Source organism: Artibeus jamaicensis, unplaced genomic scaffold (assembly GCF_021234435.1).
Source record: "Artibeus jamaicensis isolate MK-2021 breed Jamaican fruit bat unplaced genomic scaffold, CSHL_Jam_final contig_834, whole genome shotgun sequence".
NCBI classification, from domain to species: Eukaryota; Metazoa; Chordata; class Mammalia; order Chiroptera; family Phyllostomidae; genus Artibeus; species Artibeus jamaicensis.
The window spans coordinates 72828-98289 of NW_026521981.1; the positions used below are offsets into that span (position 1 = coordinate 72828).

Consider the following 25462-nt stretch of genomic DNA (forward strand, 5'->3'; position numbering starts at 1 on the left):
CCGCTGGTCTGATGGGCAGCTCTAACTGTGAGAGAGCGCTACCTCTAGTAACTTCTACCCCTGGAACTGTTCGCACCGTCAGCATCCTTTATCATTTGACACTCCTTGCTTCAGTTGTTCCAGTTTCCAATGAAAAAAATGGGGGGAAGGGGAAGTTGGAACTTTTGTTGCTCCTTTGCTAACGGTGACTCTTTATCTCATTTCCCGGATTCTCTTCAGGGTCTTGTCCCACCAGCAGACATCCATAAGGAAAACAAGGATAGGAACATTTCTCACATGCTTCTTTCTTGCATGTGCTCCAAACAGGAGCAATTCGGTGGCGCAGGGTTGTGCAACAACCTCCCCTACCTACTAGCTCCAAAACATTTCCATCATCCCCAAAGGAACCAATCTGTTATCAATGTCCAGTTCTCAGAATGGCTGTCTTCTCTGGTCCTCTTTAGAATCACGTGCAAGTCTCTTTAAACAAAGGGCAGAGTTTTTCAACGCTTGCAAAGACCAGAAAACTGGGAGATATTTCTGAGCAGCCCTTGCCCACTTGTCTGAATATTTAAACATACTTAGTGATTTAAGCAAAGTAGAACAGTTATAGCACTAGTAAAATGCTATGCTGACGTTTCAGGTTTCCCACACTTTGCAGTTAACTAAGGTAATGCATGTCTGTGTCCCCAGCTTGTGAATGTGACCCTGACGGAACCATATCAGGTGGCATTTGTGTGAGCCACTCCGATCCTGCCTTGGGGTCTGTGGCCGGCCAATGCCTGTGTAAGAAGAACGTGGTAGGAGCCAAGTGCGACCAGTGCAAGTCCAGCCACTACGGACTGAGTGCCACTGACCCCGTGGGCTGTCAGCGTAAGTCAACAGCGGCTGGGCGATCGGCCTGGGTGGTTTAAGGCTTGCAGCTGTCTCCGTCATCTGTGAACTTCGATCACTGTAAATACCCAAGAGTACTTCCAGCTTCTCGGTTTTTAAAAGCGATTTAAAAATGCCCATACAATTGAGTTCAGTTAGTTTAGCTCTAGGTGGCTTGCTGAGTTTAATCATAAGGTACCAGCAGGGGTCGCTCACATTTTTCTGCCAGAGCAGGAAGTGGAAAATGCCAAGAACTTTAGTGCCAAGTTGTGAAACCTTTAGAAAAACAGCTTCCACTAGGACTCTCCTATACAGACTGTGAAATCACGTGCGTTTCTGTATAGACTGATGACTTCTTGGGCAAATTTCATGTGTTGCTTTCTTTTTATTTTATTTTTTTACATTACTTTTTTTCTTCTCAAACCCCTCTCAGTGTTTTTATGTTCTCTGACAAAAGAAAAAGCTAGAGTCAGGGGAGGGGTTGCAGGAAAATAGGAAAAACCTCAGTTTTCTGGGTCCAAATGAAGACGCCCTTGGCTTTAGGATCACACAAGTTTACAGCTGCCTGGGGTCTCAAAGAGTTGCCGAATCCTCAGGGAATCCTCGTAAATAATGTATTTTTTAGACCATAAAATGCAGCTAGGTTTTAGAAGATAAAAATAAGAAAAAAATTTTTGAAGCAAAAAATGTGGTAAAATATTTAGTAACATAAATAACATAATATTTCACTCAATGTAAATGTAAACAGAACTCAACAGCAGCATTAACAACCATTATTCCTCCCAAATTTGGGGGGAGGAGGTGCATCTTATCGTCTGACAAATACAGTGATTGTTCTTCTGTCACAGCAGAGTACTCTATGTTCTCGCCTGTGTAAAGACTGTACAGTATTTTCATGTTTAGAGTGCAGTGTGCTGAATCTTTCTGTAATAAGATTTTCTTCTTGAGTTTAATGGCAAAACTAAATTTCAGGAGAATGAGTTACATCGTCAAGCCAGTGGTCCATCGCACTGTGCAGCACTCCGGACATTTTCCCTGGTTCACTGGCTAACTTAATGCCCTGAGAAGCGGCCAAATAGGGGCTTTTGTTTTGGTTTGGTTTGGTTTGGTTTTCTTTTTTAACAGCTTTAGTGAGGTATAATTCACATACCATGTAATTCACCTTTTAAAGTGTACAATCAATGATTTTTTTGTACAGTCAGAGTTATATAGCCATCGCTACAATAATTTTAGAATGTTTGCCTTATCCCATAATGAAACCTTATACCCTTCTTCTGGCTATATACCCAAAAGATTGAATGCACAGTCTGAAAGAGGTATTTGTACACTCCTGTTCATGGCAGCATTCTTCACAGTGGCCAGAAGGTGGAAGCAACTCAATATGCATCCATGGATGAGTAGATAAGTAAATATGGTATGTACATGCAATGGAATATCATTCAGCCTTAGAAAGGAAGGAAATTCTGATGCATGTTACAACATGAACGAACCTTGAAAACACTATGTATACTAAATGAAATAAGCCAGTCACAATAGGACAAATGTTGTATAACTCTACTTATGAGAGGTACCTAGAATGTCAAATCCATAAGAACAGATTGTAGAATGGTGGTTGCCAAGTGCTAAAGAGGAGGCAGAAGTGAGGAGAGATTGTGTTTAATGGGAACAGAGCTCCAGTTTTACGAGGTGACAAGAGTTCAGGAGACGGTTACACAACATGAGTGCGCCACCACTACCGAACTACACACTGAAAATGGTGAAGACGGTAACTTTTATGTTACATGTATTCTACCTCACAAACAGAGTGAAGAAACCCCATGCTCTTTATCTGCTACTTCCCTAGCCTCCCATTCCCCCAGCCCTAGGTAGCACTGATCAACTTTCTGTTTCTACAGATTTGCCTACTGTGAACATTTCATACACTGGAATCCTATAATTTGTGGTCTTTTGTATCTGGCTTCTTTCACGTAGCATAATGTTTTCAAGGTTCATCCATGTTGTAGCATGAATCAGGTCTTCATTTCTTTTAATTACTGAATAATATTTCATTGTATGAATATATCACACTCTATTCATTCACCAGTTGACAGAGATTTGGGCTTTTCCATGAACACTGGTTTTTAATGCACGGAAAATATACATCTTGCTCTGCCAGCTTAATTTCTTAGCCTTCATAACATAAAAAGGATTCAAAAATCTCTATGGGTGCAAAAGAAAGAGGAGGAGAAGGAAATGAAAATGTAAAAAGGCATTAAAAAAGAGGAAATAGATAGAGAAATGATAGATGCATCTGCCACAGAAGGACCTGTCAGTAACAACCACGACACTCAGAAACCCTTGCCCCTAGTCAGTGACCCAGGCAGCATCACTCACAATAACAGTGCCGAGCACTCACTCAGCTTGCACGACTCCCTCCACTTTGTCTCCTCCTCATTGCCATCCAGTAGGTCTACATGAGGGCCCTGGACGTGTCTGGCACTGGATTTCCTGTTCAGTGTTGTGTGCAGTACAATAAGCATGCAGCCAGGCAGACAGTAAGTTTGGCAGGGCTGGCTGTTCTGTGTTCCTGCGGCCACGTGTTTTTCTCGGTATGAATTATTAGGAACATTTACAAACAGGGTGAAACAGAAACCAGTGATTGTGTATGTTGTGCTTTCAGCCTGCAACTGTAACCCTCTGGGGAGTCTGCCACTCTCGACCTGTGATGCAGACACAGGCCAGTGCCTGTGCCAGCCCTTTGCCACAGGACGACGCTGTGCAGAGTGCATGGTATGTAGTATTTGTCTACGATTTCCCTTGTAGGTAGAGATTCGGATTTCTGTTGCCACTACCTAAGAGAGACTTGGTCTTGCCCGTTGCTTTCCTTGTCCTATTGTGTTTGGGTACTCCTGTGCTAAAAGTATTTATACTACAGAAATGAGCAAACACTAGAAATCAGCTCCCACCCTCCCGCAGAGAGCTGGTGGTTAAACATTTACCAGCACACCAACATTTACCAGATAGGACTGAATCGACTCAGGCACCCATGCCAATATTTTTGTTTGTTTGTTTTCATTTTGTTTGTTTCATTTTATTGCGTTTTGCTTTATTGTGCTTCAAAGATGTTCCCAGATTGCTTTTTTATTTTCTGTCACCTGAGGATATATTTTTAAGCTTTTAGAAAGAGAGGGAGGGAGAGAAAGAGAGAGAAAGAAACATCAATGTGAGAGAAACACCAATTGGTTTTCTACCATACATGTCCGAACTGGGGTCAAACCTACAAACCTTTGGTGTGTGGGAGCAGCTGATATTCCAACTAGCTGAGCCACCTGGCCAGGGCTGATGTTCCTGGTTTTATAAATTTTATTTTAATCTTGACATACAACATTATACTAGTTTCTAGTATGTAAAATAGTGATTAGACAATTATATGCTTTACAAAATATCACCACAATTAGTACAGCATGAGGAAAATAGCTCATGTCAATAGTTTTATCCTTTGTTCTCCTAAAAGTGCCAAGCAGTAGGACGTGAGGGCACTTCTCTGCCCCCTTCTTTGGGCCTCCCAGACCATGGGGCCCTTTTCTGTCCTCTGCCCACAATCCCCTTACCACTCCTTGCCTAAAAATATTTTGGACTGGGTCATTTAAAAAAATGGATTTAAATGTTTTTTAAAACATCTTAAAAACATTTATCCCCGTGATAAATGAACTCTTGGATTTTTCACAGACTCCACTAAACATATGAGTATGTGTGTCTAAAGTTAATCAAATAAAACATTTTTACTCCATAAGAAATGTGTTATGCAATATGGAGTTCAAACCCGTTCTTTGTTCTTCAACCTTGGCAGCCCACCATGACATTTTAGAAAGAAAAAAATCTTAACCTAATAAAAGAACAGTGACCTTGATGTGTCTGAAGAAATGTGGCTGATAAATATGAAACATATGCCTATTAGGACAGTTTTCTGGTAATATTTTAAGTATTTTACTGAAAACATGTGGGGGTGGAGCAGAGGAAGTGGGGAAAGAAAGCTCGGAAGTGAGTCTGAAGAAGACGCTCGAAGTGAGACAGGCGAGTCAGTGCCAAGGCCCACTGAGCGAGGCGAGCCACTCCAAGCTCGGTGACCAAGTGTGCGCAGCACAAGGACGCGTGCAGAGCCATTTAACAGGGCCCGTGAAGACACCACAGCAGATCGTTCCAATAAAACTTAGATTCAGGCCAACTTTTGGGGTTGGCGGGTTAACTGCCAGTTTGCAGTGAACTCTGTTTGCAGCAGGAAAATAACAGAGCAAGGGCCACCCCAGCCAGGGGCACCTGCCGTTGCCCGTGAGCGCATGCACCTGCCAGGCGCCTCACATCCGCATCTGTCCAGCGGTGCCCTGGTCCCGCACTGAGGTGGCCGGAGTGGCCAGGTACCCGCCTGTCCAGAGGGAGTTTTCCCAGGTACATCCTCAGTGATGCAGTTCATTTCGTATTGTTTCTGCCCAAACTGAAATTTGGTTTGGGGAAAATATCAAAAGTTTTTGCTGTGTTTTTAACAAATTATGTCAACTTTTAATGTTCAAAGTAAATCTTCTTAAGTAAAATTGGGCATAAAATTTTACCAAGATTAAAAAAAAACATAACAAAAATCCATTTTGTTAAATGGGTTATTTAACAAACCCATTTCAAACAATAATTCCATGCCTAGTAAGAGCTTAATTTTATCTGAGCATGTTCAACTGAGGCTTGAGGGGAAAGCATTTTTCTGGTCATTTTCTAGTAAATCTTATCAGATTTAAGAAATAGTTGTTTGTATCTCACCAGTTGCTTATACTGAATAAAGGTCAAGATGTTGCAATGATGAAAAGTCTTAAGCAACAGAGCTGACTCTCACGGAGAGAGATTGTTATGCCAAGACAACTTTATTTATGAACAAGTGATTCTACTAAAGAGTGATATTCATTTAAGAGCTCAAAATCAGCTTGACTGCTTTCCTTTTCCCCTCAAATGTTTCAGTATTGTTTAAATAAAAATCCTCAGGGATTTTGCAGTAAGGGAATCTATTGTTTTTTATAAAAGCAGTTGCAAATAGGGTAATTGAAGAACTTCTCTCACCGGACCTTAAACAACCCAACTTGGGGCTACACTGGCCCTGTCAGAGGGGCTATGTGTTTTCCACAGCATCTCCCCTTGACCCAGACACAGACAGCTCGCCTGTCCCCTTCATTGCAAGTCCTTGGAATGGGAGCTATATGTCTTTGAAAATCATCACCATGTTCACAGGCAAAAAAAGCTACTGTGTGACTGTTCAAACTACGTGGGCATTCGATAGGTGTCAACTGAACTGTAGTGCTTTCAGCATCATACACCAGCACGGCAGTTATCTTCATTCCTGAGTCAACCTGGAGCATTTTCTCTTTGTAGGTTGGATATTGGGGACTGGAAAATCATCTCCATGGATGTGTTCCCTGTGACTGTGATATTGGAGGTGCTTATTCTAATGTGTAAGTCAGTATAATGAATAAAACAAAGTTTTGTGATAATATTTCTCACTTATATATCTATATAAAAGCACATTTTATCCTGATAAGCTCATAGTCGCAAGCAAAGGAGTTTATTTCATCACAAGCAAAGAACATCAAAAAGGGATGATCTCAAGACATTAACCAGAGCCCAGCTGATTTATTTTACTTGAAATATTTTCAAGGATGAGATGACAATTCAGCTGTCTGGGTCTGCCATGAGATGATGGGATAGATGCCTGCAAAAGTGTGACCTGACCTGCCTAAAACACTAACTCTTCACCACCCTGTAAAGAGGGATCCTACCCTCTTTTTCTTCCTGGGTTTTAAAGCAGAGTCAGAGCCACTGGGGACAGAAGTGGCTGCTTGGTTTCATGGATCTGGGTTTACTTTTCAAAACCAGGCTTCTAGGGCCCATGGCTGCTCATCATGCTACCTAGGACAGCTAATCGGTTGATTTGAAGAATGGACCCAAACTTGGGGTGCAGTTAGCTCAGCACCACTATGCCTTCATTTTACACTTGCCCCCTCTGCAACTTTTTCAGGTGTTCTCCCGAGGACGGGCAGTGTGAATGCCTCCCGCATGTCACTGGCCGCAGCTGCACTGAACCAGCCCCCGGCTACTTCTTCGTTTCTTTGAACTTCTATCTCTATGAGGCTGAGGAAGCCCTGCCACTCCAAGGACTTGCCCCTTTGGTTCGTATTTCACTTACTTTTCTTACAGACTTCATTTGCTGGAATGTCAGTGAATACATACAGCACACCCTTGGGATCACGGCTAAGGTACCTGGAAAAGATGGTTTACCCACAGACACAGGTCAGAGTAGAGTTTATTCCGTCATGGAACTGCAGAGTACGTAGATTCTTGAGAGCAGTCTGTGCTTGTTATATCCCAATTCTAGCCCAGACCCTGGGACATAAATGCAAATTGGATTAAGTTGTGATCAAACCGACTTAACTTTTGCTCTTTGAATGCACCCATCAGATGGAGTGTGTTTACTGAGCCTCTACTTGGCTGTCTCCCCCATGACATTGTAACCCATGAGAGGGAAGGGGGGATATATGCCCCATTCACCATTATTGCTCTCTAGTGCTTGTTATTTAGGAGGAACCTGATAGATGTCTGCTAATGAATAAATGAATGCTTGATTGACTGAATGAGTGAGTGAATGAATGAGGTACAGGAAAGTGGCGTAAATGTGCTCTCTGGCCTCCTGCAGCTACTCTGGGATCAGCAGTTGTCACCGAAGTGGGTGGTGTTCGCAGGAGTGTGTGACACTTGGAGCTCTACTTCATTTCCTACAAGTCACATTCCTGCAGGATATGTCCATGTAAGAAACATCCAAACCTGTAAGCATTTTCAGGAGTTTATCTGAGCCCAACTGATGACAACTGCCAGGAAGCAAAATCTCAACAGATTGCAAAAGTGCTCCAGAAAATGAGAGTTTTACCACTTATTTTCTACATCAGAATCAAAGAGCAAGACTAGGGGGATTAGTGAAATCCACTGGTGATAGATTAGGGAGGCTGGAGAAAGCGAAGCAGGGAAATCTCTGGGACTGGATAAAAAGTCAAAGGAATAGGCACTATTACAAAGGTGGGTAGAGGGTAGTTGACAGTGAACAGTGAACATGATAACAATAATAATGAGGGGTTTCGTGGTCTCCCTCAGGCTCTGGGGAAGTGAGGGGTGGGGGTGAGGAGGGGCAGATACCCTGACACTCCAAATGCAATGATCACAGATGCAAAAAGACCATAGACAGGCTCAGTTACGGCAAAGACTGACCTTTGTCAGGAAAGATGTTGACCTAGGACACGACTACCCTCTGTGACTCGCTCTTAGTTAAGATGTTTTCATTTCAGACCATCCCATGTGGTTCCTTTGGTCTCTGGGTTTGTAAGGCCGCTCTGCAGGCCTCCCCTGAGCTTGTCAGCTTTAGTATGTGGGCTGTTTTTCATCCACAGATATTTGACCCCCCAATTTTTTTCTTAAAGTTTTGTTATAGGCACAGACACACACACGTGAGATGATTAGAGAAAATACAAATTAGACTCCCATGACATTCTCCTGCATGTGACTCCAGCCAAGGTGGGATGGGTGACAAAGGGGAAGGTAATGTGAGGTGCGGTTCTCCCAGGAGAGAAAGCATGGGGAAGTCACCTCTGAAGACAGGTTTTGGGGAGAAAACTGGGAACTCATTCCAGCGTCCAGTGACTAAGTCATCTCCTGACACTTCCTTATCAGGACATTGATAGAAATTCAGAGAGATAAAAATGCATAAAGGATAAAAAATTCTACCATGAGCCTTGGAATTTGCTGTTTTAGTAACTGGAATTGGAGCAGCAGGAGGCTTACAGCTGTAGGGGGTGGAATCAAAGTGAAACAATTCTGTGTCTGCATTCTTTCTCATGGTTTTTAACATTGCATCTGTATAACGGCAATGAAAAAACCTTTCGGAAAGGAACGTTGGTATATGTATGTAGGCTATGTCTATTGTGGATTAGTTTAGAAATTCAGAGTTGTTGTGGCTCTGGTCACAGAGTACCTAACTCCCTTGTAATTCCTCAGTGGTAAGAGCATGGAGGAACATCTTTTGTTCTCGTATTGAGTCTTTGACCTGCTCCTGATGTGGAACTCCTAAATCCTTTGGAATTTTCTGAGCAGTAGGAGGAGGTAAGCGTGTCCTTTATTCTAGTGAGGCAACTCTGGATGGGCTTCTGGGCAGCTTCAGGAAGGGGACTGATCACCAGAAAGTCCAAGCCATTATCAGAAGCTTGAAACTTTCAGCCCCATCCCCCATCCATCCTCCAGAGCCGGGAGAGGGCAGGATATTGACTTCATACCTGTGTGGCGAAACCTCCATATAAATTCCAGAAGTACGGGACTCAGAGCTTCCACACCGATGACCACACCCATGTGCTGGGAGCGTGGTTCACCCCAGCTCCAAGGGGACAGGCGCTCCTGTACCTGGGCCCTTCCAGGCCTTACCCAATGTATTTCTTCATCTGACTGCTCATCTGATGTTTTATCCTATCCTTTATTATATAAGAGACCAGTAATGTAAGTATGACATTCTGCGAGCTATCCTAGCAAATTCTTAAGCCCAAGGAGGGGGTCACAGGAACCCCATTTGCAGCCAGTAGGTCAGAAGTGCAAGTATCAACCTCTACTTCTGATTTGCATTGAAAGTGGGGAGGCAGTCTTATAGGACTGAGCTCTTAACCTGTGGGATCTTGTGCTAACTCCAGGTAGATGTTATCGGAACTGAATCAAATTGTAGGACAGCCAGCTGGGGGTCAGAGACTTGGTGGTATGGGAATAAACCCACAGATCCAGTGTCAGGAGTGTTGTGAGTGTGGTAATACTGTGAGAGTAAAGAAGAAACACAAGAGTGTCTTCTGCAACTATAAATGCAATAGTTTCCATTTTGGGGGGGTAAGAATACACAAAACAAACATGATTATCTAAAATAGATGGAACGTTACTTAAGATTTATTCAGTATGCACCATGTGGTGGATGCTGACAAGCAGTTAAGTAGGATAATATCACACATGCAAATACAGCCCCAAACTGTGAACAGAATGGCTCACGTGACTCCTTACTCATCTCTCCATGGCTTAAAAAAAAATAGCAAGGCTACAGAATGAGCTTAAAAGGCAAGGAAAATTGCTTAAAGGATTGGAAAATAATATATATGACAAAGGAAAGGAATTACAAATAGTTAAGTGTTTAAAGGTTAATAAGTTAGATGCTTTTTAATTATCCATGCATTCATTTAACAACTACATAATGTGTGCTGCTATGTAAATAAAACTTCCTCTGATTTAATGCTCTGTGCTTTGCACTTTATGTACATTATCTTACTTCACTTTCCAAATAAGTTAGCTATTATCATCTGTAATTTCCAGATGAGGGGAAACATCAGAGAGGTTAAGTAACTTGCCCAAAGTCAGACAGCTGGCGGACGAAGGGGCCTGGACTGAAAGCCAAGCGTATCTGCTTTTGAAAGTTGCTCTCAACCATCAATGTGTTGCCCGTCCTCCTGCATAATGCTGAGCTTCAAGCTAAGGGTGGCATAGGAAGGGATTAGTTAGGGTCCCTGCCCTTCTGGCGTTGCCAACCATAGCTCCTACATTTACATGCATAGCTAGTGCAGGATGGGGACAGTGCCACATGGAGCGGGCAGTCAGGAGGTGCATTAGGATTTTGGCCATGAACAGGCTTAACACAGATGTAGAATAATTTGGCTTGAGATTTGTAAACAATAAACCTCAATTAGTATACGAGGTGAGAAGATAGTTCAGCCAGGAAAAGTTGTAAGTAATGATTCAGAGAAAAAAACAATGCAGTTGTATTCACAGGTAGAACAGGAAATTTATACAAGGAAGAAGTATTGGAAAGGAACATTAGATTCTTCTATTAAAGAGACTAAATTTTATTCTCTGGACAATGAGAACTCATTGAAACTTTCTGAGCAAAGGAATGACATGATGAAGACTATCCTCAGTGTTCTTGTTTTTTTAAGTGTACATAGTTTTAATTCTTATTTTTAAAATTATTTTTTGTTCATTATGCTACTACAGTTGTCCCAATTTTCCCCCTTTGCCCACCTCTACCCAGTGGCCCCCACTCCCGCAGGCAATCCACGCACCATTGTTCATGCCCATGGGTCCTGTGTATAAGTTCTTTGGCTACTCCATTTCCTACACTGAACTTTATGTTCACTACCTATTTGTACTTTTCAATCCCCTCACCTCTTCACCCATTTCCCCCACAACCCCTCCCATCTGGCAACTATCAAAATGTTCTCTGTATCCATGATTCTGTCTCTGTTTTCTTGTTTGCTTAGTTTGTTTTTTTAGATTCAGTTATATCTACATACAATTGTATCAACATGCATATGTATTTATTGCCATTTTATTGTTCATAGTTTTTAATCTTCTCGTTCTTAAATATGTCCCTTTAATATTTCATTTATAATGGTTTGGTGATGATGAGCTCCTTTAGTTTTTCTTTGTCGAGGAAGTTCTTTATCTCCCCTTCGATTCTAAATAATATCTTTGTTGGGTAGAGCAGTCTTGGCTGTAGGTCCCTGTTTTTCATGACTTTGAACATTTCTTGCTAAGCCCTTCTAGCCTGCAAAGTTTCTTTTGAGAAACCAACTGACAGTCTTATGGGAACTCCCCTTTGGTAATGTCTTTTCTCTTGCTGCTTTTAAGATTCTCTCTTTATATTTAACATTTGGCATTTTAATTATGATGTGTCTTGGAGTGGGCCTCTTTTCATCCATCATAGTTGGGACTCTCTGTGCTTCCTGGACTTGCATGTCTATTTCCTTCACCAAAAGGGAGTTTTCTTTCACGATTTTTTAAAATAGATTTCCAGTTTCTTGCTCTTTCTCTTCTTCTGGTACCCCTATGATGTGAATATTGGACCTCTTAAAGTTGTCCCAGATGCTGCCTATACTATCCTCATTTTTTTTAATTCTTTTTTCTTCTTGTTGTTCTGACTGGTTGTTTCTTTTCTTCCTTATGTTCCAAATCATTGATTTGATCCTCATCTTCATTTACTCTACTGTCGTTTCTCAGTAAATTGTTCTTCATTTCAATTAGTGTATTGATGTGGACTCCGGCCTGCGGGGTCCTTATGTTGTGGCTGTGACAAACAAATTCCCACCGACTACAGAAATCCTGTGGAGAGAAAAGGACGGCATGGCCACTCTTTCAGTGAGAAAGAGGGCCCTGGCCTCTGCCTGGACAGGCTTTTATTGCTTTTCTGGGCACATTACGTCAAGGATGGTCCTCATTTACTATGCACAGGTTCGCTGTAGGTGATTACCTTTTACAGATAACAAAGGAAAGCATGTTCCTAATTACTTCAAAGAGAAGGATATTGCAGAGCAAGGGGAAAAGTGGTTGAACTGGTTACACTTCATACTTGGGAGGCTTAGCACAGATTTTAGGAAGTTACTTTAAAGATATGCAGTAAACATTTTCTGCCTCCATTCAGGGTGAGGGAGTTTTAGCAAATAGCAAGCCTCATAGCAGCCTCGTTACAATGCAGGCCTGATTCTCCGTGGGAGAACCGCTCCATGGGCTCGGCTCCTGTGTGTCGACTTGCTCCCCATCAGTTTTCTGAATCAGGGGCTGGGCTACATTTGCCATGCCATTCGGATAGGTTCCCTAGAGTGTACCCTTCATTTCTGACCGGGTCTTTTTCATGCTGCTGAGGTCCTCGCTAAGTCCCTTGAGCAGTGTTTTGAACGCTGCATCTGATAGATTGCTTATCTCCGTTTCATTTAGTCCTTTTTCTGGAGTTTTGATCTGTTCTTTCATTTGGGCCATGTTTCTTTGTCTCCTCATTCTGGCAGCCTCCCTGTGTTTATTTCTATGTATTAAGTAAAGCTGCTATTACTCCCTGTCTTGGTAGCATGGCCTCATATAGTAGGTATCCTATAGGTTCCAGTGGCACAGCCTCCTCTATTACCGAAGCTGGGAACTCAAGGTGTATTCTTTGTGTGGGTTGAGTACACCCTTCTCTTGTAGTTGAGGCTTGGTTGCTTGTTGGTAGATCAATGGGAAGGATTTACCCAGGCTAGTCAGCTGCAAGGATTGGCTATGGACATTAACCATAAACCTCCACTCTCTATTGTGGATCAGCTGTGCAGGGGTAGGGTGGTAGTACCCCTAAGTGGTCTGTAGCTATCCTCTGGGTGTGATGGCCCTGGGTTTTCCTGGGTGATACTGCTGACCCCAAGGTCAGCCATCACCTGTATCTTGCCTGGGGCCACCCTGCATGAGCTATAAAGCATTCTGAGATGTCTGCTGCTTGTACTGGGCTTGGAGATTTCCAGGTGAAACCAAGTTGTGAATCTAGACTGGCTGCTGCTAGTACCATGCCTTGGGCCACTTAGCAAGAGGTTAGGAACTGGGAGCTCAGAGGCTAGGGGCTCACTGAGGCTAGCTGTTGCTTATTTGAAAGGATTTGGGTAGTTGTAAAGCATGAACCATTCTTATGGAGAAGTACCTGTTAATAGCTGTAAATGGCTAGGGATGAGTAAACAGTGGTAGCCAGGTTGATAGAGTCTCAGATATGGCACCCACCTGCCAGGTCTGTGGCTCGGTAGGGGAAGGGTTCAGAATAGGAATAATGGCATCCGGCCACCTTTCTGTCTGGGAGAAAGCTGTCCCCTAGCCCTCACCCTGATGCCAAACACATCAGTTCTTCCCCATATGCCACTGGTGCCTTTCAAGCTGCTACCCCAGTGCTGGAGCTCAGAGGGAGTGAGTCTGAATAGGTGACTTCATATGTGGGTTCTTTAAGAGGAACTACTTGGAACTCTAGAAGTTTCTTTCACCAATTCAATCCCTGCTGGTTTTGGCAGCCAGAAGATATACAGACTTATCTTCCTGACACTGGAACCTGGGCTGAGGGGCCTGGTGTAAAGTTGGGACTCCTTGCTCCCGAGATATCCATCCCAAATTTTTACCCACCACACGGGCATGTGGGACCAGCCTATTCTGCATATCTGTCCCTCCTACTGCCCTGGATTGATGTGGTAATTCTGTAGTTGTCAGACTTCCATTCAACTTAATTTCTGATGGTTCTGAGTGATGGTTGTTCTATAATTAAGTTGTAATTTTGATGTGGTGGTTTGAGGAGGTGAGCTGTGTTTACCCATGCCACCATTTTGACCAGAAGTCTCCTCAGTGTTCTTATAAATGCAGTCTAACCAAGAGAAGCCCAGGATGGAGGGAGAGCAGTCTGCAGTGGTACAGACAGGAATAAACAAAAGGATAGAGATGGAAATGTAAAAGGGTGTGAGTCCCAGATCACATCTTATAAATAATTGTTAAAACGCTCAACTTGGAGAACTAAGAAGAATGACAAATAACTGTGTTGGTAGGTCTTCAAAAAGTAATATACAGGGAGGTTTCCAACATGTTGCAGGTTTGGTTCCAGACCACCTCAATAAAGCGAACCATAACCTTTTTTTTTTTTGCTGGGGAAGGGTCTTGCCACTGATTTGTAAAAAATACCACATCTGAGAAGTGAAATAAAGTGAAATGCAATAAAATGTTGTATGCCTCTATGTATGTATATATATTTCTCTTAGTATGTTTGGGCTGCTATAACAAAGATACCATAGACTAGGTGGCTTATAAACAACAAAAATTTGTTTCTTACAGATCAAGGTACCAGCAAGTTCAGTGTCTGCTGAGAGCCCACTTTCTGGCTAATATGCATCTATCTTTTTGCTGACTCCTCACGTGGCAGAAATGGCAAAGGAGCTGTCTGGGGCCGCTTTTATAAGAGCACTAATCCCATTCACAAGGGCTCCACCCTTGTGACTTAATCACCTCTCAAAGGGCCCACTCAAAACATATCACCTTGTGGATTAGGTTTCAACATGTGAATTTCCAGGAGAGGACACAAATATTCAGTCTGTGGCAACGTACTTGCTCTAAAAATGTGGTCTGTGGCCGGACCATCAAAATCAGCATCACCTGGGAGTTCACTGGACTGGGAGAACCTCAGGCCCCAACCCAGACCCACTGAGTCAGGTCTGCATCTCAGCAAGGTCCCAGGTGATTCACAAGCCATTTGGAAAGCACTGGTTTGTTTTCTTAATAGAAATTACCTGTGGTCACAAAATTACTATTGATTGGATAGTAATTTTGTAACATAGTACAGAATTCTGTAACATAGTACAGAATTTAATATAGTGTAGTATATAGCTGATTCCATAATGTGTTTCCTGCATAAAATTAAACAGTTTATAATTTTGTGTTATAAGATGACACAATTGGTGAGGAAAAGGAAAAAAGAAGAGGACCAATAAACATGATCTTAGTGGGGTCTGCCTGAAGGGTCCCCCTCACAGACAGGTGGAAGAACAGTCAGAGAGTGTGGCTGAGACTCTGAACAGAGCACCAGCAGGAGAAGAGGTTCTTAAAGGGCCACGGCTGACCACAGTGCCGCATGCCCAAGTAGAGCAACCAGGGCAAATTAAAAACTTTGTATATAAGATCCACGGTGCAACACCATGAAGCAAACACCAATGTCCTGGGTACAAAATGTTTAGAAACAAGCAATTGGAGATTCTAACGGGGTTGCTGCTGATTGACGAAGGAGAAGGTATGAAAGAGAGGCCCACAACACCCAGAATTTTAAAGAAACTGGAGTTGCGTGAATGCAATTCCTTTGCTTCTGTCTGGCTGGTAGAATTTGGCTATCCTGGTATAATCTCTCATGGGAACTCACAAGGCCAAATATTGCAAACTGTGAGAACTAAGAGGAATTAGTCAGGAGTGTGTCTACCGATGAATTTCTATGCAAACGTAATGCCCTGGAATATGAACAGGTGCTGAACCAATATTGAATCATAACATAAATTACACTCTTTCAATTCTTTCCCAAACTTCTCACTGCACCTAGGAAAAAGTCTCAATTTAGTGCTAACAGGACTGTGACACCCTCACCGACACTTCCCAGTCGCTCTTTCTGACACTAAGGACAAGCATTATTAGGCTCAGAGCCTTAGGCAGGCAACTGTGTCTAGCTAACATTTAATAACATTGTTTTATTTTCCTTGTTTATTGGGTGGGAGTTAGTTTATGGTTACCTTCTATTTGAGAAAAGCAATAACATAACTGGTTTTCCATTTACTGTGGTCATCTAAATTTTCCTTTTGAGCTACATGTACTGATATTTTTCATGAGTACCATTGCTGACATTTTAAATGAGGTTTAAAAAAATATGAAATCCATGACACCATAGAGGCGGTGCACAAGCAGGGCAGAAATTCAAACAGTGGCACCAGAATGACAAAGGCTGGAGCAGTGCTGCCCCATGAAATTTAAAGTTACAGTCCCTCATTCATCTTGGATCTTTGTACCACACCTATTGTTGATTTTCTACAGCCTTCTTCTTGACATTTCATGTTAAAACACAGCATTTGTACTTTTTAAAAACACCATGAAACCAGTTGATAATAATAAATATTTTCCCGGTTTAGAATTTCACTAGAATAGCATCCTTTAAAAATAAAAATTGATACGTGGTCTCACGACCACCAAAAATTTCCCATTTCCACAGGAAAACAAAAAAATTATAAAATGCTCCCATGACTGCTTCTTGAGGCTATTGAATGAGAATCACAATTGTTTTTTAAATTACAGTATCATCTGAAATTCTTGAACTTCAGGATCATTGAATCTTTTGTTGCTTACTCTGTCATTTCTTTTCTTTTTAAGATATTAGCAACAGCTTTGCCTACATGCGATGTTTATTTGCAACAGCAAGGACATGATTTCATAATTGACAATGGAAATATAATCCTGAAGAGAAATCAGAAACAGAGCGTGCATGCTGACGAGCAGAGTGAGGTAAGCCCTCTCTTCACGGCCATGGTCTGTCATGCCCCGAACAAGTCACCCAGGTGACGCACTGACAACCGTGCCTGGCCCACGGAAATAGTCAGAGTAAGGTCTCATTATCCTCCAGAGCAGAGCAGAGGAAGGAAGAGGCAAACTCCAAGTAACTAGAGCCCCTATTACTTTTCACAACAAAAATGTCTGGAATGCTGGATTCCAAAGAGTTGGAGAGTCAGGTACCATGAATTCACAATTTCTTGTCCTTTTAGCAAGAAAGGGCACCGTGCTAAAGAATGGCTGTCCTCCTAGTCGGAGAAAAGAAAAAAAAATTGCTGTCCCTGGGGGCAGCACTTGGCCGTGCCCTTGATTCTGAGGTGGTTGTCGTTGGTCGGTGCTGGTGTGAGGGCCAGGGCCATGCCGCCTCCTTAGGGCCCTGCCTCCAGCAGCTTCAGAAGCCTGGAGGAGACCCGAGGAGCCCACAGCCAGCCAACTACTCCCTCAGAGTCGGGACTGCTTTAGGCCCACGTGTTTGCTCGTTCATTCACTGCACTGGGGTTTTACTGAGAGGTCCTGCTGCATGTGTGTGAATGGGCATGTCGGAAAAGCAAGCGCAAACAGATGTTGGCTGTGTTGTTTACCAACCTAGCACCTGAAACTGTTCATTTCATATAAAAGACTTATTCTTGTTGTTGTTGTTATAAGACAACTTGTTAAGTGAATGAAATAGTTGAATGAGACACAACTATTTAGCCTTGGAAACTGCCCTTAAGCTCGTTGTTGGGAAATGAGCCATGTACACCAATGAGTGGCAGGTGGGCAAGTCCAAGAAAGAGGTGCGTACACATGGTGTGGACCTCAGGGCGGGGACAGCTACCTCTGGCCGAAAGGGTCAGCACAGGCTCCATGAGGGTGGGCCTCCCACGGTGTCCGTGCTCGCCAGTCCCAGTGGCTCTGCTCTTCTTCCTGTTTCTCTTACCATCCACCTGCCCGCGAAGCCTTCTCCAGCTCTCCAGGCTTATCCATCTGAAGTCCACCTAATGAGAAGTCCACCTGAAGGTGCTCCCTGTGGCACAGATCAGTCAGCCTCAAATTTTACTGTGTGTAAGAATATCCCAGGGGTTTGTTTCACACACGTGTTCTAGGGCCTTACCTTTGAGATACTGAATCGGGGAATCCGAGACTGCAGGGAAATACGCACATTTGCCAAGCACCCCAAGGTGATTCTGGTACGATGGCCCACAAGTGCTGCTTTGAGAGCAGCACTTGAAGCCTTCACAAGCTGCTCTCCGGACTCTTGCCCCAAGCGACCACCTCTGTATTACTGATTTGCAGACCTTCTCCCAACTCCTTAAGACCCAATTCAGATTTACTGTTCTCTTACATTCCCTACCCCAACATCTGGACACAATTAATTGCTTCTATCTCTGGTGTCCCATAGATCAGTGGTTTTCAAACTGCAGGTCATGCCTATTAGTAAGTAGATAATACAACCATCAGACCGGGTCAGCTTAGCACAACAGAAGAATACAAAGAAGGGCATATTTTTGGTGAAACTTTTGTTTCATTTTATATAAATGTGTGTGTGCGTGTACATGCTGATTATGCTGGGTTCCCTATAATCTAGCAGAGATCACACCAGAGATTCCAGTAGACGGGCTTTATTGAGGGAGCACTCATCAGGAGAAATCTGTAAGGGAGGGAGGGCAGTGGGCTGGCCAGGCAGAAAGTGAGGCAAGGACCATGTCTGGGGTAGAGTCCAGCCTGGACCTGCCGCCAGTGGGAACTCAGAAGCATACATTGGCACAACAGAGCTGTCCTCCCTCCAGGCCCAATGGCCTGCCTGTTATATTTCCGTATCAGTCAGTCATGACCCCAGGCTGCCAGGGTAGATGCAGGCAATCTCCCAAGTGAGGGGCTCCCCTCAGTCAAGGGCAATGCTCAAGACAAGGGAGCAGCAGTGAGTGAGAGCCACCAGCAGTAACAGGAATGGGTGGCTGGACTGAGTGGCATTAACTAAAATCCACTCCTTGGATGCTCAGACCTGCATTCAGGGTCCCTTGTTCAAAAATTAAGGAAAAGGGCCATTGAAGGTAGTAAAATATAAAGCTTAATTTTCTTCCACTCTCTCTCTTGTAGGGGTGTGTGTGTTTTTTTTTTTGCTTGCTATTTAATGTTGTTCTAACTAAGAAAATATTAAAAATTTAAATTATTATCATGAGTCATACTATTCATCTTTATAGTATGTGATACCAGTTTTATCTGCAGAAATAAGGGAATTTAATTCGTACATATCATCACTGAAATTACACAATTGGTGGTTTGCAGTTATAGATGTGTCTGAATTGGTTCCTCCCAGAACCATGGGAGCATGACACAAAGCTGACTCAGCTGGTTTTGCTTCACTTCTCGATGTGTATTTTGCCAATGCTCTCTACCATCAGCTTACTGATGAGTAAGGAAGGGCTGGAAGTGGAAGAGACTATGAGTTGCTCTGTCTTTCTCCTTCCTTCTCACCATCGTTTTCAGTGTGAGTTGTTGGCTTACACAGAGAAATAAAATGAATAATGTGTTACTTGGAATGCCTTCACCTTCCTCCTGCTCTCAAGTTCTGGCTGGAACAGAAGGCTTGGCTTCCTGGAACCATCAGTGCCCCTGTTTACTCAATCATAGATGTAACACCTTTCTTGGTACTCACTTTGAGTCTCACCGAATGCATAGTAGGTCCACTTGAATCCTATTCTCATGGGCATCACAGGCACTGTATGTGAGTGGGCAGCAAGGAAGTAGACACATATTGTGCGCATCTCTTTGGGCATGTGCATGCTCCATCATCCGAAGGGACTCTACTTACTGTGGGAGTGACTTTCCTCGCAAGTCCCCCCGTGTGCCACGGATGAGAGTAAATATGACCGAGACATGATGTGATCTGCTTGGGGAGGAGAAGTGAGCAGTGGCCAGTTTCACAGGGGAAAAAGGCCTCAAGCCCCCTCCTCCAGGGCCTTTTATTGGGTTGTAATACACAGGAATACAGGGAGGCAAGGATCAAACAGTAGACAACATTTCAAAGAAATCTGAGGGCTTAGTATGAGTCCGAGTCTGTCAGGAACAGAGTTTTAGGGTCTCCTGCTCGAACCCTTAACATATGAATGAAAGCACTCTTAACAAAGCAGATTTCATGGGTTTGTCAGGAAGTCTGTGATGCCAGATTTTTCCCCAGGACACGCTCTAGCAAGGCAAGGAGCTGCACCTCTCCCCACAGGTATTCAGGCTTAAGGGGATTGGAGCCAGGAAGTGCTTCTCCCAGAGGACGTGGGGACTCTGGCTATGTCAAAGTTGGAGGGTGAGAGTCCTTTGCTCTCTGTCCTTCCATGAAGGCCTCCCAAGTGATCGAGTCTGGCTTAGGTTGCCCCCCACTGTGAGGGGTCTTACCCGTCATTGACTTCCAACCAAGCTTTGGGGGCAGGGAGAGGAAACTGAGGTAGTGTTTGCTACCAGAGACAAGCTTTGTCTCCAGTGGCTCGCATGCCAAAGGTTGTCCCTCACCCTTAGCCACAAGGGGTTGAGATACAATTACTAGAATCACGCAAAGTGGTCTACCACAACTTAAAAGACAACTTCAAAGATAAAAATTGTTTTTAGATGGTGACAGAAGAGCATTACTCCAAGCATAGGCCCATCTGAGCATGGGGCCCTATGTGACTACACAGGCTCCATGCCCGTGAAGCCAACTCTGCCAGGTTGCTTCCATGTTGAGTTCACTCCTTGCAGACACAGCTCCTTCGTGGTCACAATTCCTGGGGAAGTTTATGGAAGTGGATGAGCCTTCCACTGCTGCAGTGGCTCCTAAGGTTGTAACTGATATTCACTATCTCCCTCCCTCCTTGCCACCCATTCCAGATTCCCCTAATCCTCAACTAGCACTTCTTGGGGAGATGACCTAGACTCTCATGCTTCCAGGCTCTGAGCCCCAGGTTCCCATGCCTTTATCAAACCACATGTATGGGAGCTCCAAAGGTGCCTCAGTGGCTCACCTCAGCTCCCATACATATTTTTTGTGTCCCCACTATACAGCAATAGCCCTACTAATTGTGGGGATTCCTTCCACGCCTGCTAGTCTATAGGCATCAGGAGCTCAGGTGGCCATGCAGCGGCCATAGCTTTAAGATTGTGGAATTCTTTGTCCCTGCCCAAATATCAAGACATCTAGACCCACAGAGCCTAATGTTGCCAGGACAAGAAGCCCAAATTCTCTTGGTCACTGCAAGTGATGATGAGCTTGGCTATTCCTCCTTGGTTCCTAAACCCATATTTCCTCCCTTTTGAGGTCATATAAAGGCCACTGGTTCAATTAGTAACTAACATGCTAAAGAACACTGCCCCATTCCACAGGGTGCCCTTTTCCAAGCTAGTAAAGCTGATGTGCCTTTAAGGGGCCCTCTTCCACTGCCATCTCAGGTCAGCATCTTGTGTAGCATCTTCTGTACGCCATGGCTTGTGTAGGAGCAGTGGCTCCCAAAGTCAGATGACTCCTCCTACACTTTTGTAAATCAGGTCCCTTGTGCTGAGGAGATATTATGTTTTCCCACACTGGTCAGTCAGATGCTCTGTGAGCCCTCAGAGAGTGGTGCTGCAAAGGCTGTGCAGTGTCTGATTCCTACTGTGGGAGACCACATAACATCACCTTGGACCAAGGGACACACTTCATTATCCTCCAATACAAGGGATGTGTGTACTATTAGGCAGAATATCTGGATGGTCCAGATCCTTTTGACTATATGGCTACAGAGAGCAGGAGAATTAACAGCCTTGGGGCAGAACTGAATATACACTACAAACCATTCCAAGTAAATATAAATATAAATATTGTTCCTTCTTCTTCATGAGGATGAAAATAAGCACATTTTGCATTTCACTGGCTGCATATCATGGACCAGCATGGTGTTAATCTACTCTGGTATGGATACTCCATCTAGCACAACAAATACAAATAAGACTACAACTTGGTTATGTTTGTGTTAAGTTGGTAATGGGAAAATGATGGGAACCAGTATCAAGTCTTGAGAGCAGAACTTTGAGGATGCCTCTGATTTGCAGTATTTTTTTGTTTGCTATCTTGGCTTGGGAGGGAGTGGGTATAGGTTGGACATGTCACAAGCTTATACTTGGCATTTCCTACAACTATAAGAGCTCTTAACATACAGGTGAAAGAATCAATGTCCACTGCTAAGCAGGTCCATACAATTACATATTCAGGAACTGAGAGAAGCAATGATTGTGTAGTTTAGTAAACACAGGGAATCCACTGTGAAAAGGACCTGGACCAAGGCTCCATTTATTACCTGAGCCTTATATGCCTCAGTTCTAATAGGGGGACAGAACATGGTGGCACTTTGGGTACCTGATCATCAATATCAGCTCTGATTCTATATCCACCAACGCTTGGGAAAATCTTGACTTTTTTCTCCCCAGCAGACTCAAGTAAATAACCATATATCTTTTTGGGAAATGAGTGAGAGAATCACACTTAGCATACTGTTGAAGAGTTTTTCCTCATGGGGGCCTGGACTCTTGTTCAGTCACTGGGTTCTATGTCTGAGAAGTAGCTCAGACCTAGAACTTGGGAAAGGATCATGGATTTTCATTTGGGCAGCTGACCCTATTCTTCTGCCAATTCATTCTTGATCACTTTTGATTATGGATATTAAGCAATACTTTTGTTGACTGTTCACCTATCTTGCTCCTACGAACACCATGTTCTATTAATTATCTCCACAGAAGATTCCTGTGAGTTAGGTCCCCTTGTCTCCTATTCCAACCTTGCTGCCCAAATAATTATACCCATCTTGCTTTTGAGAATTAAGTGCTACCCAGCCTTTAATGGTCTGAAGTTCTCTTCTCCACCTTGATACAAACCAGCTTAGTTCATACTGGTTTATCCTAGCAGACTATGGGATAAACTCCTCTGCTTCTCAGGGATGCTGGTGCCTCTCTCACCAGTTCATTCCTTACTGTCTTGATAAATGGAACGTCCTCCACATCTCCCAAAACATAGCCAGTTGGTGGGGTTTACAGTCTTGTATCTTAGATTCATTCTAGCATGCCTACTTCTTTGAGTCTTATAGTCCTTCTTCCACAGCCTGCTACAGCAGTTCTGGCATCTTTTCCTTAGTCTGGGCTCCAGTTTTTGCAAAGCTTGTAAGAGCTACTCCAGCAACACATTAGATCAGTCTCCCAGGGCCTCAGAGCCCTTGACAGAGTGTTAAATCCTAGATCACTGGTGACCCCCCAAATCGACAAATTCTTGTTCCCTAGTTTCATATTCTGCCCCTTGGTCTAACATCATCAGGATTCATATCCAACCATCCTTTCCCAGTTGCTACTAGTACATGTTAACCAGGTCCCTCTCAAAGATCCAGCACTTTCCCAGTCAGATCATCATGCTGAAGTTGGCCCTAATTACAAGGCAAGTGGTCAGAGGAGTAGTACAGGAAGAGCCCAAGGAAAGTGCACATTTTGTTTAAGACACCTGTAATTATTTAAGATTTTTGCATTGTCTCCAAACGTGACAGGAATGGAGTAGGAGTATCTCCATTTTCTAATAAGAGTAAGTGGATTACTTCTATAGTCCAAGAGTGCTCAGGAGAGCCTTAGGGTTCAAGGTTCTCTCATGTACCATTCATGTCTCAAGACCCCATGGCTTCCCTGTGAAGGGCTTAACTTTGGCAGAGGTGACTTACCTAAGGTAAGAATTCAGCCCTCTCTGAAGTTCTGTTACAGAACAGAGGTCCAAGGGGGGGCAATATTTGGCCCACCCAGGGATGCCAAAAACTGTTACAGAAAACAGGGGCCCCTCCCAAGGACAGTATACTAATACCTGCTGGGCTCATCTGTCTGCTGCCAGAGGAAAGACATCTCTCAATGCCAGAGATTTGTGAAAAGGAAAGGAAAGGTTTATTTAAAGCTATACAGACTTAAAGTAGTGACCCAATGTCCCCATTAATATATCAAAGTCCTTTAGGATAACCACAGATGCCCACAGCGCTTCCTTTCCCCCTGCCCTAATTCAGGGTACCGTGTCTCAGGAAAAGCAGCACACGTCCCTGTTTCAGGTCGCTGCCATCGTCTGGTGGGTCTCCATCCAGGCAGGATCTCCAATTAATCCAAAGTCATGTGGCACCTTCTCACGGTCCACTGGTAAGAGTTCTTTTGTACCAAATTCCAGTCAAAGTCTCTCTTGCTTTCCAGGCCATGCAGCCAAAGGGGCGTCCCAAAGCCGCGTGGGCCTCTTCTACCAAAGCTGCAGGGGCCTGCACTCCACCAAAAGCACGTGGCTTTCTTCTTCACCTGCCTGCAGGGGTCCCCACTCTGGCAAAGCCACCTGGTTCTTCTTCACCTGGGCAAGAGGGGGTCCTCACTCTGCTACAACCGTGTGGCTCTCCCCTCAATGCCTGCCATGTCTGGGTTTAAATCCCCATGCCAATCTTCCTCTGTACCCCTATTTCCAACTCCTCCCACAATCAGTTGCACCTGCCAGCATTCCTGTATTATTCCAAGTTTACTGGGCTGCCATCATGAGTCTGGGCAGGTATGGCCCCATGTCATGGAGCCAATCTTCTCCAAGCTCCCACACAGGTGCTATAACTCCGGGGATCTGCCCCCTAGTTACATCTTGCAGAGGAAATGACCTCCATCCCCCTGGCTCCAAGCCTGGCCACAGCCATGTAAAATATCCAAGTGACCCGCCAAAGGCTATAGATATGTTAAATGACCATGCCATGGATTAGCTGCAAGGCCGTGGTATACAAAACAGCCCTGCATGTTCCTGCTCCATGTGTCCCTTCCCCCAACTCACACCTGTGGGAGAAGGGGTGAGGACATCTTATATGTCTCTCCAATATTCCTATATACCTTGAGTTCTGGATCCCATTCCAAATCCCTTTTTGGGGCCCCTCTGTTGGCTGCACCTTGTATCAGATCTACAGCATTTCTAGTGAAGTCTTGTGCCTGGTCTTTATCTCTTCCCTCCTCTAGCTAAAGGAGATGAAAACCTCTTTAAATGCCACCAAGGAGGCCCTCTGATTCTCACACTTTGCTCAAAATGGATGACTGATTGCCCTGAGCTTGTCATGTTCTTTCATCAAAGCATCAATGGCCCCCAACAACAGCCACCCATCTCCACAGTCCTTATAATTACTTTTTCCCCCTATTGCTCAGCTTTATGCTGTCCCAGGTCTCCACAGATGACAGTTTTAGCAGCTGTTCTGCTACTGCACACCAGGGCTCATCAGAACATATCCCTCACAAGGGTGCTCATCACTAGCTGAACAGTAAATGAGCCCCTTCCAGAAATGCATCTTAGAGTCTACTTTTAGGTAAACTGGTACCAACTGTCTCTGGTCAAGTACCATGGAAAGAGAGCCTAAGACTGGATTCAGGTGCATGTGATCTATTGAGAAAATGTTTTTCAGGAAACCTCTTTAAGAGAGTGAAGAAAACAAGATAGAGAAGAGGAAAGAGTAGATATTTTCTCAGGTAAAACAAACCTTGGCTTGAACCACAGAGAGCCCAGAAGTATAAAGACAGGCAAAGTTGTCCTGCCCCTGAGACAACCAGGCCAGCTTTTGGCTGTGAGCTCCCTTGGAGGGTAAAGGGGGGCTGAGGGGTGGGTACAGAGGGAGCATGGAGAGCAACTCTCCAGAGAAGGGGGTGACACACACAGCAACTGGGTGCTGGGTGCACCAACCAG

At 44.0% G+C, this 25462-nt stretch overlaps 1 protein-coding gene across 1 annotated transcript in view; it reads left to right on the forward strand.

The window, feature by feature from the left end:
* LAMB4 (laminin subunit beta 4) overlaps positions 1-25462 on the forward strand; it is a 128566-nt gene that overhangs the window by 36189 nt on the left and 66915 nt on the right. The window contains exons 11-15 of the mRNA XM_053673199.1: positions 673-852; positions 3512-3621; positions 6241-6320; positions 6884-7034; positions 16597-16728. Of these exons, the coding sequence (XP_053529174.1) occupies positions 673-852; positions 3512-3621; positions 6241-6320; positions 6884-7034; positions 16597-16728 (653 nt within the window). The remainder of the gene's footprint in view (positions 1-672; positions 853-3511; positions 3622-6240; positions 6321-6883; positions 7035-16596; positions 16729-25462) is intronic.